General features: G+C 44.6%; 1 protein-coding gene across 4 annotated transcripts in view; it reads left to right on the forward strand.

Annotated features, from left to right (window-relative positions):
- Positions 1 to 17,297, forward strand: part of LDB3 (LIM domain binding 3) — a 61,419-nt gene that overhangs the window by 39,835 nt on the left and 4,287 nt on the right. For all 4 annotated transcript variants that reach the window (XM_080926527.1, XM_080926531.1, XM_080926526.1 and 1 more), the window contains 4 exons: positions 4,462 to 4,930; positions 6,288 to 6,468; positions 6,926 to 7,046; positions 11,839 to 11,954. In XM_080926527.1, coding sequence (XP_080782653.1) covers positions 4,462 to 4,930; positions 6,288 to 6,468; positions 6,926 to 7,046; positions 11,839 to 11,954 — 887 coding nt within the window. The remainder of the gene's footprint in view (positions 1 to 4,461; positions 4,931 to 6,287; positions 6,469 to 6,925; positions 7,047 to 11,838; positions 11,955 to 17,297) is intronic.

The following is a 17,297-nucleotide window of genomic DNA, read 5'->3' on the forward strand; positions in this document are numbered from 1 at the left end:
TTCCCCTTCCTCCTTCCCCTCCCCAGGGATCTGCCCGGGCGAACCGCCTCCTCTACGTAGCCCCAGCGGGTAGGAAGTAGGAACCTGGTCCAGGATTCCAGCCTTCCTCTCCTGGGCTTTGAGTTGGGGTTTGGAAACCGAAGGCGGCTCAGGGAAGCCTCGGATAAGAGGAAGAGAATGTCCGCCCTACAGAGGGAGTGGTTGGAGAAGAGGGAGCAAGGTGGGCGAGGGCGGAGTTTACTTGGAAGGGGCGTGCTCAAGCCAGTTTCTGCTTTCGGAGCGGTTTAGAGGGATCTGGAGCCTATTGGGGTGTGTTTCAGGTAGGAAGCTTGCAAACTGGCTGACCTCCGGTGGCCACTTAAGTTCTCCAAGTTGTCTGCAAAGTTGACTCGCAAGTACTCGGCCTTCTTGTATTCTATTACACAAACTCCTGTGCAACAGTGTGAAAGCCAACAGTACTTGGCAGCCACTGTTTCAAAGACCGAGAGGCAGACATTTTTTACATTTTTAGAAAGTAAAACAAAAGCAGGTGAAATTGATTTAAGTACATTTTTATTTAGCTCAGCATATGAAATTTTCAGAGATTTTGTGTGTGTGTGTGTGTGTGTGTTTTCTAGTCAGGGTTTCTCAACTTTCTCTGTAGACCAAGTCTCTAGAGCTGATGTGTGCTCTAGAAGGTGTGCACCACTGCACCTGACGTTAAAAAAAGCTAATTTATTTTATTGTATGTACATTGGTGTTTTGCCTTTATATGAGGGTGTCAGATCCCCTGGAATTAGAGTTACAGACAGTTGTGAGCTGCCATGAGGGTGTCGGGGAATTGAACCTGGATCCTAAAGAAGAACAGCTAGTACTAACCACTGAGCCATCGCTCCAGAGAGATCTTTCCAGCCTCCTATGTCCCCTTTAATTGTGTGTGTGTGTGTGTGTATGTGTGTGTGTGTGTGTGTCTCGTGTACAAGGTATCTGGATATGTGCACTAGAGCACAGATACCTACACTGGCCAGAAGAAGGTGTGGGATCCCTTGAAGCTTAAGTTTAAGGCAATTATAAGCTATGAGACATGAGAGTTAGGAATCCAATTCCAGTCTTCTACTAGTACATACTCTTAACCACTGGGATGTTTTTCCAAACACAGCTCAGTGTATTAAAAATGGTTTGGAGCTGGACACTATTCAGATCTGTGCTAGCTATTTGAGGAGCTGAGAAAGAAGGTCACCTGAGGCCAGCCGGGTAACATGCAGAGACCAGACTCAACAAACAAACAAGAGGCTGAAGAGGCAGACCAGTGGTCAAAAGCACCAGCTATTCTTCCATAGGACCCACGACCAATGTAACTCTAGTTCCAGAGAATCCAACACTCTCTTTGGACTTCCCTAGGTACTAGGCATGCAAGTGGTACACAGACATACATGCAGGCAAACATCTGCACACATTAAATGTAGAAATAAATATATAATCAATATAAGATAATTATTATTGAAATACTTTATATTTTTTTATTAAGTCTTCAGATTTTTATACTTAATAGCATATCCCAATTTAGACTAACCACATTTCAGGTGCTTAGCACATGAGGCCATGGCTTAAACATCACACACACACACACACACACACACACACACACACACACACACACATGGCTTTCATTCCTAAATTCCTTTTAGAACTAGGTATGGAGGCACATGTCTATAATCCAGCACTCAAGAGGCTGAGACACCAGGATCTCTGAATTGTTGAGGCCACCCTGGATTACATAGCGAGTTCCAGGCCAGCCTGGGCAACATGTCAAAAACAAACAGCTTGGCGGGATATGGTGGTGGTTGCTTACCTTTAATCTCAGCACTTGGGAGGCAAAGGCAAGTGGATCTCTGAGTTTCAGAATAGCATAATCAACAGGGTGAGTTCCGGGACAGCCAGGGGTATGCAGTAAAACTCTGTCTCAAAGAACAAAAACAAACAAACAAACAAACAAAAAAACCAAAACAAAAGAAAGAAAAGAAAAGAAAAAAAGAGAGAGAAAATCACTTTTAGCAGAGGATTGTGGGTTTATAAAACAAGAAGAAAACGAAGGACAGAAGAAATAAAATGAAAAGCAAAGAGAAAGGAAGACATAGCTTACACGGCCTTACACAGGACCGCAAAGCTTACAACAGAGGGATGAAGCTGCTTTGAAGTTCTGTGGGATCACCCCTCCCCACTGTCCTTCTCTAACAGTGCCCCTAAAGTCACCTTGTCCCTAGCATGTTGGGACCCTCTGGACAGTAGAAAGCCATGTAAAACTGTTGAGGTGGGTGATAACACCTTGAGTTTAGGACTTACAGCTTTACACATGGTTGTGCTGTGTCCCTCCTGTAGGTCTCCACCACACCCAGTGTGGTAGGCAGGATGCCACTCATTTTATCACCAGAAAGTAGGTTCAATTCCTGGTAATGTGACTTCAGAGAATCACAGCTCCCTGCCCATTCCTACAGAAAACCTGCCCAGGGCTTTCCCTGTGACAGGAAGACCAGGAGATGAACTTGATAGTGTGTTCCATCCTGGGAATGCAAATGCACTGTCCTCGTCCTCCCTCCTCCCCCACTGAATGAATTACTCAACCAAAGATACACAGCTAGGAGTTGTTGGACTAGAGCTTGAAACCAGGGCTCTTCTGAGGGAGGAGTGCTAGGGATGGAGCCCAGCATCTCAAAAATGCTAGACAAGTACTCTGAAGGCTGAATCCCAGGCCTCAAACTAAGGTTTTGATAAACATGCTTTTTTTCTGGAGCCCGGGATCTCCTCTACGTGTTACAACGGACTTCTTGATGCCGGTAAACAGCGATGGAAATGGAACCTGTGTTCTTTATAGAGGCAGCTCTGAGTCTAGAGAGGGTTAGACTCTGACTCTGCTGCATCCTCTGAGGACTGAAGCCCTCAGGTGTAAAAGGGAACAATGCAGAGGCTGACTCACGTGACCTGCTGTGTGCCTCACCCATGCTGTAAATGGGAGGAAGATTCCAGCCGGAGAAGCTGCCTTTGGGAGCGAGTCTCACTCCCAGGATGGCTCTGGGGCATCGCCATCTTCCACCTTTACACTCAGTCATCATAGCCCTAGCCATCCTCCAGCAAAGGGTACTCTGCACTTCCCAGTTCTGAAGCTGCTGTCATCTGGGAATAAAAGGAACGGAGTTGGAACAACCCAGGATGGCTTAGGGCACTATATAGGAGAAAGAGACCAGACAGGGCCATGGTCTGAGTCCATTTGTGATCCAGAGGGATCTGCTTCAGTACAATCCATTTTACCCAGGCCTGGCTTGGATGTGGGCAGTATATCATGATATACTTACTCCCTAGTGGGTAAGATAGTGCTCTTCCCAGAAGAATAGATTGGGAACAGACGTTAAAACTTCTAGAACCATCTTTGCTATGGTAAGAGAACTGGCTAGACCCATGTGTTCAAGATACACAGATCTATTGAGTGGTCTCTATAGTGGGGGAGGAGGGCGGTGCAGAAAAATCTTGGCTTCTGAGAGCCCTGGTAGAGAGTGCTTTGTGATAGCAACTACAATACCCTTCTGTGTGATGAACTGTTTCTCCACTCTCAGTGAAAGTAAAAAGTGCAGTACATTCTTTTCCCTAATGGTAACCTCTGGGGTATCATGTACACTCTGAGTTTGCATCAAGGTGATATAGGAGAGCAAGAGGATCTGGCCGGGCAATCAGGGACCAAATGAGCAGCTATCCCTGGCAGCATGGTTCTAGCCCCTCTGCCTGGGCTCACTGAGTGACTAAGATAGGTGGGTACCTATCAAATAAAGACAGAATTTCCTCCCTGCACAAATCAAGTCAAGCTGTTTTTCAAGACAGTGGTGGTAGCTAAACTTGAAACATGAACCCAAGCTTTCTGGACATCTGCTCTGTCTTGAAGACTAGACTAGTTATATGTACAGCAAACATTTACTGATTGTGATGACTGGGAGTCATATCACTAGCTAGGGGACCACTGAAAGCATCCTTCCTGTCCCAGACACTCCCTACTCTCGCTCCCCACCTTCTACCGGACCAGGGCAGCCAAGGCCTCACAGAACCCCGCCTTAAAAAGCTTCAGTATTTATAGCTCACTCCTTTCTGGGGCCTGTGCAAGCTCTCCAGGTCTCTGCAGTCTCCCTTGCTTATCTGGGCTTTTACTGAGAGTTAAAATCTGGGTCACCAAGAAGTTCAGGCAAGTGGGTCTGTAGTTTAGTAGTAGTACATTTGCTTAGCATACATGAGTCCCTGTGCATAGAGCAGACTCTGTTTACACACACACACACACACACACACACACACACACACACGCACACACACGCTAACACCCTTCAATATTTAGAGTTATACTGTCCCAATATTATGTTCATCTTCTATGGTTCTCTGGCTGGGGTGAAGGAAGAGGGACAATGAGTTCCTAACACATGTTCTTTGGGTGTTTTTGGCTTGCAGTGCCTGCGTCTTCTTACAGCCCATCTCCAGGAGCCAATTATAGTTCGACTCCCTATACCCCTTCACCAGCTCCTGCTTATACCCCCTCTCCTGCACCCACCTATACCCCCTCTCCTGCACCCACCTATACCCCTTCCCCTGCACCCACCTACACCCCTTCCCCTGCACCAGCTTATACCCCCTCACCTGCCCCAAACTATAACCCTACACCATCAGCTGCCTACAGTGGGGGCCCTTCAGAATCTGCCAGCCGTCCACCCTGGGTGACCGATGACAGCTTCTCTCAGAAGTTTGCTCCAGGAAAGAGCACCACCTCTGTCAGCAAGCAGACCCTGCCCAGGGGGGCTCCAGCCTACAACCCAACAGGCCCACAAGTGACTCCTCTTGCTAGGGGCACCTTCCAGAGAGCTGAGCGCTTCCCTGCTAGCAGCCGGACCCCCCTCTGTGGGCACTGTAACAACGTCATCAGGTACAGGATTTGGTATAGGAGGGGTGGCAGATAGGAGGGCAGATATAAGCAAAAGGCCAGACACACGCAGGACAACCTCAGGTCTCTCTGGCTCACCTCTGTGAGCTTTAGCTTTCATACCAGTATGACACTCTCATCCCTGGGGACTTGGAAGGATTCCATGAGGTAAGTGGGTGAAGCTCCCAGCTTGGTGTCTGGAGCCAGGAGCTCCCCCTTGGGCTAAGGCTGGGTTCTGGGAATCTTCAGCTGTATTGTCAGAGGTTTATTGAGAACACTGTAAGCTGGATGACGGTGCTGGTTTGACCCAGCTTTCCTTTAGAGTTTCTTCTGGATCTTTCCACAGACAGTGCCCTGCCTCTTAGGGCTCTGATAGACACTTCACTGAAATTCAAGCAAGTCACTTCACTTGGAAGTCAGGGGTCTCAGAGTGCTCATTAAATTCAGTATGTTTGTATATGTATGTGGTACATGCTTCCCCATGTAAAAAACATACTCTTAAAGACAAGCAGAAGCCAGGTGTGGTGATCCCAGCACTAGGGGTACAGATGCAGAGAGATCTCTGTAAATTCAAAGCCAAGCTGTTCTAGAAGTTTGTTCCAGGCCAGCCAGGGCCAGGCAGTGAGATCCTGTCTCAAAAACGAAAGCAAAATGAGCAGAGAAGAACTAGAAAACACGGTGGAAAGATTAGTACATGAGGTTTTCTGACAGTGCCAGTGTTCTGAATCTGAAAGTGGACCACCATGCTTGTAAACTGTGTCTACTGCTTCCTGGCCCAATGACCTTGAGTAAGTGCGCTCCTCAGCCTTGCTGTGGTTTGGTTGTCTTTACTGATTATCAGGTATCGTCATTGTTCCTCCTTCATGGCATTGTTACGAGGATTAAATATATTAACAAAGGTAAAACTACTCTCAAGGAGTGTCTGGCACAGAATAGTTTAGCAAAGGTTAGCCCCCATAATCATTGCTCTCAGGATAAACTGAATTCTGTGATATGTTTACTCAGTTCTCTGTGGCAGATGTTTGAATTACATCCAGGTTCTGTTTGTTGGATGTCTCACTGTGTAGCCCTGGCTGACCTGGAACTTACTATGTAGACCAGGCTAGCCTTGAACTCTTAGAGATCTGTCTGCCAAGTGCTGGTATACACCACCATGCCCCGTTTTCCAGTTCTGTTTATTTTAACTGATTATCCAGTGTGTATCTTTTGTGGGGGGCTTTCTCAGAATTACATGCTATTTCATTAGAATTACCCTCAGAGTGGGCATTATTTGGGTAAACATCTGGACATTGTCGGGGTTCTTAAAATATCTGGTTCCGACTTGGGGGCTTCATTTTAATGTTGTTTTCTGCCGTGCCAGGGGTCCTTTTCTGGTAGCCATGGGCCGCTCTTGGCACCCAGAAGAGTTCAACTGTGCCTACTGCAAGTCCTCCCTAGCAGATGTGTGCTTTGTGGAGGAACAGAACAACGTTTACTGTGAACGGTGTTACGAGCAGTTTTTTGCCCCGATCTGTGCCAAGTGTAACACCAAAATCATGGGGGTAAGTGAGCCGCAGCCTTCTCCTTTGACCTTTGTCTTTTCTTCAGCAGGACTGACTTCCTCTCTTCCTCTGAGACTTTGGGGTCCCATTAGAAACTCAACAGGTTGCTGATTACATCATGAGCAACTCCATTTCCATCCTAAAATACAGTCAGTTTGCCAGTAACAACTACCAGGGAACTAATTAACCTGGGCAAGGAATGGTATCTGCACAGGACACCGGCTTCAGATGGTGCTGAGTTCTGCAGAGCAAGTTCTTGCTTCATAACCTGCCTCATCTGCCTGTGGCCCTGACTCTCCCTCCTCTGGCTTCTCTGGCTTCCTCAGCACCGGCTCTGTGAGCCTTCCTGCCCTCTTCCCTAGGCTACCTGGGCAACAGCCAGGCCTGGTGCAGAAGCCAAGGCTAGCTCCCTTCCCCTGGGAAATTTTCTGTCCTGAACTCTGAATCTTTCCTCCAGGAAGTGATGCATGCTCTGCGACAGACATGGCACACCACCTGCTTTGTCTGTGCGGCCTGCAAGAAGCCTTTTGGGAACAGCCTCTTTCACATGGAGGATGGAGAGCCGTACTGTGAGAAAGGTAGGCGTGTGGGATACGTACGGTACACATAGGATGCGATGTGACGTCATGATGAAAGACTGTGCTCATGTCCCACTGGGTTGACAGGAAGGCATAGAAAACTAACTTCTGCCTGTATCCACCCGCACCGTACTGTGAGGGGGAAGAAAGTCTCGTTTCATGTGCCTGGAATCAAACCCAGGACCTCATACAAGCTCCTGGATTTCCTTTAAAGGGCAGAACCGTGCCATTATATATTAGCTGAACTGTTTTTCTTGGTTTCAGCTTTGCAATGCAGGGAGGAGTCAGAGTTACAATGTATTTTATAGACCAGTCCCTGCTCCATTCCCTCTTTCTAATATTGAGTCACACATTGGTTCTCAAACGGTTTGAGAAGTCTTTCCAGTTATGTTGACCTGCATCTAGTCTGAAGATGGCCACTTGTAGCCTTCATCCTAGATTCTATTTCTAGTCCCATCCTGAGATGGCTTTGTAACCCTGAGTAAAGCTGCTGAACCTCTCCAAACTATAAACACCTGCCTTAGAGGGTGGCTGTGAGGATGGGGACTGGGAGGAGACAAGGCATGGGATACTGAGCCCCCTTTAGCTCCCGGCCTGTGGAGCTTGCCTGGGCTCCCTTCACATCCCCCCAATCTCTCTGCATTTCAGAGTGTAATACACCATTGTAGAACAGGAATTGTGAGTTCAGGGGATACAAGCATCCTAGCTGGTGGGCTTCTAGTCACATTTTTCTTCCTTCACAGCCGGCTTCTTTCAGGAAGGCCTTTGAGGCAGGGCCCAATAAGGGGAACACAGACTTGAAGACAGATGAAGTCAGATGGAAAACAAGGGGGCTGATTACAGACAATAGCAGAGCTGCTGTGGGCGGGGCTGAGCTTTGAGAACAGAAAGGGAAACAAACAAAAAAGGTAGACATTGAAGTTGGGTAGGAAAAATCGCCCCAGTTCCTCTATGGAAAGCAGCAAGCTAAGCCAAAACCTTTGCTTCCTTAACTGAATTTTGAAAGAAACTCCTTTGGCCTTTTACATGGGTGAACTCATTTTTCAGCTCCAGAGTAAACTGAAGTGCTTTAAACAGTGCCTTGGCCTCCATCGCTGTTAAGAAATGATAGCACAGCGAATCTCTTCCCCCTTTTATGACAGTCAGTGTCACACCCTTGATTCTGTACTTGGGTCTGACATAGTCAACATGGTTTATACTATAGAAAAGACATATAACATGAAATTTACCACCTTGTGCACTTTATGTATATAGTATTAAGTGTGTAAGTGCAATCATTGGTGACAGTCTCAGTATATAGAATAAATGAGAAAAATGTCACTGTTTAAAAAAATATTAGTTATATCTGTGCTATTATTATTATCTTGTTTTTGTTTGTGCTTTTGGTTTTTGAGACAACGTTTGTATGTGTGTGTGTGTGTGTGTGTGCGTGTGTGTGTATGTGTGTGTGTGTAACCCTGGCTGGCCTATGAAACTAGCTCTGTAGACCAGGCTGGTCCTAAACTCAGAGATCCTGTCTACCTCTGCTGGGATTAAAGGCCTGTGCTACCAATTTTTAAAGCAGAGCCTCCAGATCACAGAAAACCAAGTTTCACATAGAAAATCAATCAGTAAGCAGGCCTTCCAGGAGACTCAAGCTGTTTTAAGAAGGAGTTCGTGAAAGAACACGGGAGGAATTGCTAATTAATATGGCAAGTTGAACCAGTCTTTGTTTTTTGTTGTCTTCTATCCACAAAACATCTTGAATGTGTAGTCTGTATCAGTTTCTGTCTCTGCCCTCAAAAACCTTCAGCAGGGGCCAGTAAAATGGCTCAGTGGGTGAAAGGGCTTGCCATGAAAGCTTGGCTGCCTAACTTCCCGGGAGCCACAGGAAGTAGAAGAGCCAACCCCACAAAGTTGTCCTCCAGTCTGCACATGTCCTCTATTCCTTGGCACAAGTCATATACACCAATAATAGTAACAATAAGCTTAAAAAACAAAAACCTTGAGCTGGAGACGTGGCTCAGTGGTTAAGAAAGCTAGCTGCTCTTCCAGAGGTTCAGTTCCAAGCACCCATATGGCAGCTCACAGCTGTTGATGGGATCCAATTGCCCTCTTTTGGCATACAGACGTACATACAGATGTACACACAGACATACACGCAAGCAGAACATCAACATACATAAAACAAGTAATTTTTAAATGTTTGTATGTTCATTGGTATTTTACCTGCATGTTATCTGTATGAGGGTGTCAGAAGCCTTGGAACTGGAGTTACAGATAAGTGTGAGCTAACATGTAGGTGCTGGGAATTAAACCCAAGTCCTCTGGAAGAGCAACAGCTGAACTATCTCCAACCCCTTAAGATAATTTTTTTAAAGAAAGTTAAGCCATTAACATGTTGTGTTAGGAATGATGGATAGACAGATGGATGATGGGTAGGTCTTCTCCCTCCTTTAACCATCATCTTCTAAAATAAAGGTCAACAGTTAATATTTATGCCAGATGTTCCATACATTTCTTACTCTGGTCAATAGTGATAATTCCACGAGTTTGGTGCTGTAATTATCTGCATGGGAAGGTTACAGCCCTGAGCGGCTGCCCCAGGTTTAAGGACTTCCTTAATAGAACTGGACTTTGAACTAGTTTTTTTCTTCCTTCAGACTCCTTGTTTATAAGCTGGATGGCACACTACCTCTCAGTGTGTGGTCTAAGACAGTGAATAGACATACTGTTCACAGAGATGAACGGACCACAGGAAGAAGCCAGGTGGGGTAGAGCTGTGGAGAGACAAGTACATTTGGGGAACTGGGGAATGCAGGAAGGAATGAAGTTTCCAAAGGGAATGGAACCTGTCTAGAAGATGTCTTCAGTAGCATGGCAGAATTGTGCTACTGCTCTGAGAAAGGAGCTCAAGACTGGAGACCTCAAGTGTGGGACTCTTCCTGATGCGGTCGAGCTTCAGCTTCCTCATCCAATAAACAAGACAGAAATGAAAAACTAATAGTAATGATAAGTCGGTCTCTGAGAGACATTGTGAAAGCAGATTGATTCATTTGCAGATACATTTTTTTACGGATACATTTGTTTATCACAACTGTGGTAAACTCACTGATTTATTGGTTTAGACCTGTGTTGAGAATTGGCCACTGACTAAGCGTCATGCTGGAAGACAAAGCAAAGGAAAGTTTGGTTCAGAATGCTGAGGTTCTTGTAAGGACGTCACCGGTCTCCGTCCATCTTGTTCCCGTATAACCTCATGTCTGGAGCAGGGTGATTTATAATGAACAGAAATGGATTTGGCTCATGCTTCTGAAGGCTGGGAAACCCAGGGTCTAGAGGCTACATTCATTAAAGGCCTTCTCATGTCATGCCATGTGGAAGGTGGAGGGGCAAAAGAGAAAGAAAATGGGTTACAGGAGACCAGGCTCATTTGTTTAAGAACCCCACTTCTCATGAACCTCAAAAATAACATTAATTAATCCAAAAACCTAAATGCCTCCCATTAGGCTCTGCCCCCAAACATTATTGCTGCAAGGCAGAGATTTCTAACATGAACTCTGGGGCCACGTTTGCTTCACAGCACCATCCTTGTAAAAGTAATCTGTAAACGTGGAAGCATTATGAATAGTATTTGTAGTATTACCTCCTTGTTAGAGGGAGGAGAAGGGCATATCCCTGTAGAGTTACCCAAACATTGCTTACAGTAGTAAAATTTACATGAATGCCCAATGACAGGAGAATGGTCAAGCAAACACCATTCTAAAATGATGAAAATGTCTTTTATGGGTTATAGAGATGGTTCAGTGGTTAAGAACACATGTAGTTCTTACAGAGACCCCAAGTTCACTTCCCAGCACCCATGTGAGACAGCTTATAATTGTCTGTAACTCAAGTTCTAGGGGCCCCAATATTATGGTCTCTGTGGGTACCTGTATCCATATACATATAATACCCCCACATACTCACACACGTAATTGGCGATAAAAAACTTAAAAGAGTAGGAGCCTAGAGAGATAGCTCAGCCGTTAAGAGCGCATACTGTCTGGTTGGTGGTGGCAGGTGGCACACACCATTAATCTTAGTGTTTGGAAGGCAGAGGCAGGAGGATCTCTGAGTTCCAGGCCAGCCTGTTCTATAGAGGGAGTTCCAGGACAGCCAGGGTCACATGGAGAAACACTGTCTAGAAAACAAACAACAAAAAGAGTGCATGCTCCTTAGAGCATCCAAGTTCTCTTCCCATCACCCACCCAGTGAGCTGTAACAGCCTATAACCCCAGCTCCAGGGAATCCAACAACATTTCTGATCTCTGTGGACACCTGAACTCACACACACACACACACACACACACACACACACACACACACACACACACACGTGCTCGCGCGCATGCATATACACACATGCCTACCTAAAAATAAATTCAAATCTAAAAGAAAAAGGAAACCTTAAAGATCCTAATTCTTCTAAAAAATAAGACTAGTGATAGGGCATTGGTGAATATTTTTTAAGTGTCCATTTGAGTATTGACTTCTTTTGAGCTATCAGAGGAGGCAGACCCAAAAGAAACAATTATCCTCAAGGAAGTTCATGACAATTCCAGAAAGAATTTACAGATCAAACTAGCACAAGATGGAAATGAGTCCAAGTCTGAGTCAACACACCATTGGTACAAATTATCAAAAGACCGAAAAGTGCAGTCAGCCATGTGAGTGGGTATTTTGTTTGTGAGATGACCAGGCCACTGCGCCCAGCCCACTGATGTGGGGTCTTGGGTCTATGTGGCTGACTATTCTTTGACTTTTATTTCAGACTACATCAACCTGTTCAGCACCAAGTGTCATGGATGTGATTTCCCTGTGGAAGCTGGTGACAAGTTTATTGAGGCCCTGGGGCACACCTGGCATGACACCTGCTTCATTTGTGCGGTATGTTTCTAGCCCTCCAACCATCTGAGCAGGGGACAGAAGGGACAAAGTACAGCCTCAGCTGGCAATGTCTCAACACACGAGGACACAGCTGTGGCACTCTGTTGCCGTAATGATCCCTAAGTTTGCAAATGCCTTGTCATCACATGTATTACCAGTGATCATCTAGAGACCAAAAGCAGCATAGTAGCCTAGGATGTGGAGAACCAGCATGTCACCTTACCAGCACTGGTGAGAACAGCAAATGGTGGCTTAAAGAAGCGGGTGGCTTCCCAAGGTTATATGCTGCCTTGGTTATGAAATGGTGTGAAGACTGTCTCATGAACCCTGTGCGCGGCTTATTGACCAGGTCTATGAAAGGCTGAGATAAGGTTTCTCTTATCCCTTTAGAAAGCAGGACTGAGTATCACTTTCCTTTCCTAAGTGGTCCTGTTCTTCATGCACAGCAGCCAGCAGATAAGCCTGAGATTAACTATTAACTGTGTGCAGTTGGCTGAAGTAGCAGGGTATCTTGCTAGGAGATTGACCTTCCTTTTAGAGGGCTCTCAGCTGAGGTAAGACTATGAAACTGCTTACAACTATTCAGACATGAATTGGAAACAGGAAATGCTCGTCCCTAATAAGTCACTGTAAGGGTAACTGGCTTAATTTTATTTAGGAAAATGAATGCACTATTAGTATTTTAAGAACTAGAGTTACTTGAGGTGAATCTGGGGTACATATGACATATCTGTGCTGTTTGGGGGATGTCATGCAGTTGATAGACATTCATGAAACCCTGGTTTGGTCTCAGTCATCATACAAACCAACTGTGGTAGCATACACATATAATTATTGGTAGGTTGAGGCTGGAGAATTGGAAGTTCAAGGTTATTCTAAGTTACACGGGAACTCAAGGCCAGCTTTGGTTATAGGAAGCCCTGGCTATAGATAGATAGATAGATAGATAGATAGATAGATAGATAGATAGATAGATAGATAGATGGATGGATGGATGGATGGATGGATGGATGGATGGATGGATGGATAGATAGATAGATAGATAGATAGATAGATAGATAGATAGATAGATAGATAGAGATAAATATCTGTGTGTTTAAGCCTGGGTAATCTTTTAGGGACTTAGGATGGAGGACACTCTACTCATCAAGTAAACTGCCATATGTTCTGAGTTTTATGCTTGATTCTTTCTCCCACTATTTTTGGGGTGCCTTATATTCACTGTGTATTAGTTTCCTGGGGTATTATAATAATAGATACAGTATTATAATAATAACCTCTCACAGTTCAGCAGGACAGAAATAAAAAAATCAAAGGGCTTATAGATAGTCACACTCTCCATTCTTTAGCTAATTACAGCATTCTAGTCTTTGCTTCCACTGTACATTGATTGTTGTGTGTGTGTGTGTGTGTGTGTGTGTGTGTGTGTGTGTGTGTGTGAGGGGAGACAAGGTCTCTAGCTAAGTCTGGATGACCTTGAATATCTTTTTGTTTTGTTTTCACAGGGTCTCACTATGTAGCCTTGGCTGTCCTGGAACTCACCATATAGACCAGACTGACCTCAAACTCTAGAGATTCACCTGCCTCTGCCTCCCAATTTCCGGTATTACAGGGGCTCACCATTATGCCCAGTGACCTTGACCTTCTGAACTTCCTGTCTTTACCTCCCAAGTCATATTTGCGTTTTGATATGGTTTCCTCTCTGTATGTATCTGCCTCTGCAGCCATCTCCTCTCTTACAAAGATACAAACCATACTGGAGCAAAGGCTACCTTCCTCCTGTAGAATTTCATTTCCCCCCTCTAAACAGGGTTTATCTGTTTAGCACTGGCCTTTGTAGACCAGAGTTGCCTTGAACTCAGAGATCTGCCTGCCTCTGCCTCCTGAGTGCTGAGATTAAAGTCGGGTACCACCATGCCCAGTTGAGTATGAGCTCCTTTAACTGACATCATAATTACATCTGCAAAGGTTTCATTTTTATATGGACTCCTTGCTATCCCCAGTGCACTGGGTAGGTTGGAGATACTGGAGGTTAATACTTCAGGACATAAATCTGCTTGTTTAAGATGGCTTTGCTGGACTGTCTAGGCTGGCCTTTAAAGACTCAGTTCCTAGGATCTTTCTACCACAGCCTCCCAGGCAGCCTGAACTGTAAGCATGAACCACTGTGTCTAGTCTCAGTATATACATTTTTTAAATTTTGTTTGTTTTGGTTTTGCTTTTCAAGACAAAATTTTTTTGTGTAGCCCTGGATGTCTGAGAACTCTCTGTAGACCAGGCTGACCTTGAATTCCGAAATCCACATGCCTCTACCTTCCAAGTGTAGGGATCGTGATTCAAATATGTACCACTCTTAACATTCTTTGAGCAAATTCTTTAGTCACTTTTAAAAACGTCTTTAAATATATCAGGATTTCTCCAAAAAAATTGGCAGTGTAATTGGCACCTTTAGGATGGCCTCCTTCATAGCAGGGGCCCAGCCAGGCTGAGCATAGAGCTTTGTCTCTTGATTTCAAGCCTCAGCTTGCTTGACACTGATTACAAGTCTGGATGCCCAGTGTCTAGAAGGATCCAAGAGACCTGGAGATGGCCCAGGAAGAGGAGCAGAGGCTGAAGAGACAGAGGGTGCACCACTCAGAGAGGGAATCATGGCAGAGGTCATCAAGGGGCTACTCGCTTGAGTCGGCTGTGTGTGATTCACAGAAGTTCTAGAATAGAAGCAGGAGGAAGTAAGGTTTGGGGGAGAACAAAGTTCCAGAGAATTAAGACAAGCAAGAAACCCGTAGCAATGCCTAGCTGATTTGCCAAGAGAAACTGGGCAGTTCTTGTCCCTTGGGAAGTGACTTGGGACTGTTGGATCTTCTTCTTGAGCTCCACAAGGTTCACACTGCTTTGTGGAGACACTGAAGTAGAACATGGTTCTAGAGTTTTGGAAGAAATCTTTAGGTGGAAAATTTTGGGCCTACCTCTGCCTTCTCTCCCTCTCTCCCTCCCTTTCTTAGGCTAAGGATGGACACAGAGCTCTGTATGTGTTAGACAAGGGATCTGACATTTATTAAATCCATAAATCTTGTGAGCTATAATAGAATTTTATAAAATAAATAAATTTTTAAAAATCCATAAATCATATTTTCCTCCTCCTCTTCCTCCTCTCTATCTTCTTCTTCCTCCTCCTCTTTCTCAAGGTTCTTTTTCTATCATTTTACATTTCCAAGTCCCTTCCTTGTCTGTTAGTCCAGGCTAGCCTCTTGAGTTCTGAGAATGCACCAACAAGCCTGGCTCTAAAGCACTTTGGTTTTGTTGTAAAAAATGTCTACTATTAACTGAAGCTGAAGTTACCTTCCTGCCTCAGCCTCTCAAGTGTTGGGATTACGAGTTCGTGCCACAATGCCCAGCTTGCAAGTCATTTTTAATGAGTATATGTTTTCATATGACGTTTTAAAACGTGCACACACTATAATAATAATAATAATAATAATAATAATAATAATAATAATAATAATATAAAACCAGCAACAACAAATCAAACATCCAAACAGCCAATCCAACCAAACAATAAGATTCTATGGTTGTATTGTTTCTTCTTCAGTTAAATAGTAGAATATAGCACACTCTAAGTTTTTGTTGTTTTTGGTTTTTTTTAGATAAAATTTCATGTAGCTTAGGCTGGTCTCTTGAACTCAGTATTTAACCAAGGATCACATGGGGACTTGTAACAAAAGCCAATAAGCTGAAATAAAGTGAAAAACTACCTACCTATAATCCTCCAGCCCCTACCTCCCAACAAGGAGCTGGAACTATTTGTGTGCACCACCCAGCCTCCTAGTTATTCTCTCTCTCTCTCCTCCCCCCTCTCTCTCTCACACACACACCCATGCACGCACGCACACACACACTATGTATGTAAGTATAATTCTTACCATTTTAAATTATTGTGGGGTGGAGTGGATGAGTGTGTGTGTGTGTGTGTGTGTGTGTGTGTGTATTGTGTTAAGTATATGTGTATGAATGGTTGTGTCAGTATAGAACATATTGGGTGTGGCATGAGTGTGGAGGTCAGAGGAAAACTTTCTGGACTAGGTTCGATCCTTCTGCCTGTATATGAGTCACAGGAATTGGACTCAGGTGACCAGGTTTGCACAGCAAGTGCTTTTGCCTGCTGAGCATCTCACTGGCCCTCATAGACATTCCTTAGAGGAATTCAGCTTGCCAAATATTCCTGGAATTTGGGGAGTAAGAATATTCCAAAGCAAGTTTCCCTCCTGTTATGGAATCTAAAATGTTGGCAGAAAAATATGAACAATCTGGGAATGCAAGAAGCCAGCAATCCCTCAAATACAAAGCATGAAAGAAACAAAGAAACAACAAAACAAAAAAACAAAGAAAGGCTGGAATGTTAAAATTGGGGTGAGCTTCCAACACATGGACCTTCAGGAGACAAATGACCTCCAAATCATAACACACGGTTCATTCAGCATTGCTGTATCTACCTAAGATGTTTCCAGGTAATTTTTCAGCTTCCATGGACCACTAGATAACCCATGTAATCCAAGTATAGCTTCCCCAACTAGGCCATTATGAAGCTCCTTTCCCACCTTTGTTTGAATGGGCCTCAAGTTCAACTCAGAGCAAAATATTTTTCTACCCAGAAAATTTTGAGGATTCATCTTAGTTACTTTTCTGTTACTGTGATAAAATACTCGGATAAAGCAACTTAATAGAGAAAAGGTTTTATTTTAGGTCATGATACAGTCCGTCATGGAAGGAAGTCAAGTGGGCACTGAGAGCCCTGGTCACAGTCTGAAGAGAGTGATGAAGGCATCCAATCCAATATACCACCCGTGCCTAGGGAATAGTTTCACCCACAGTTACGATGGGTTTTTCCACACCATTAAATGTAATCAAGACAGCCCCTTACAGGTGATTCTAGATTCTGTCACATTGACAACAGGCTTATTTTGAGACCAGTCTCTAGATGTAGCCTCCAATTCTGCTCCCCAATAGGGATGGCACAACGGAATGGGGCCCATCACAGCCAGAGGGACTTTCAAGCCAACTCTTAAATGTTAGCATTTTGCCCATGTGGGATCTAGTTCACATACTGGAAACCCAATAGCTCAGACTTTTCAGAGGGCTACCTCTGTGCAAAGCCAAGAATGCAGAGCCATCTCAAGTAAATACAGCCTACTTTGCTGAGGTGTTCAAGAACAAGAAGTGTGGAACTGGGTTCTTACAACCTTGGGCATAATGCGCAGCTTTAACACACTAGGTCTGGGACTTAGGTAAAAATCTTTGGGCTCATTGAGTCCCAGTTTTTGAACTGTGAAATGGAGAAAAGGCAGA

This window comes from Micromys minutus (assembly GCF_963924665.1).
Source record: "Micromys minutus genome assembly, chromosome: 12".
Classification (NCBI taxonomy): Eukaryota; Metazoa; Chordata; class Mammalia; order Rodentia; family Muridae; genus Micromys; species Micromys minutus.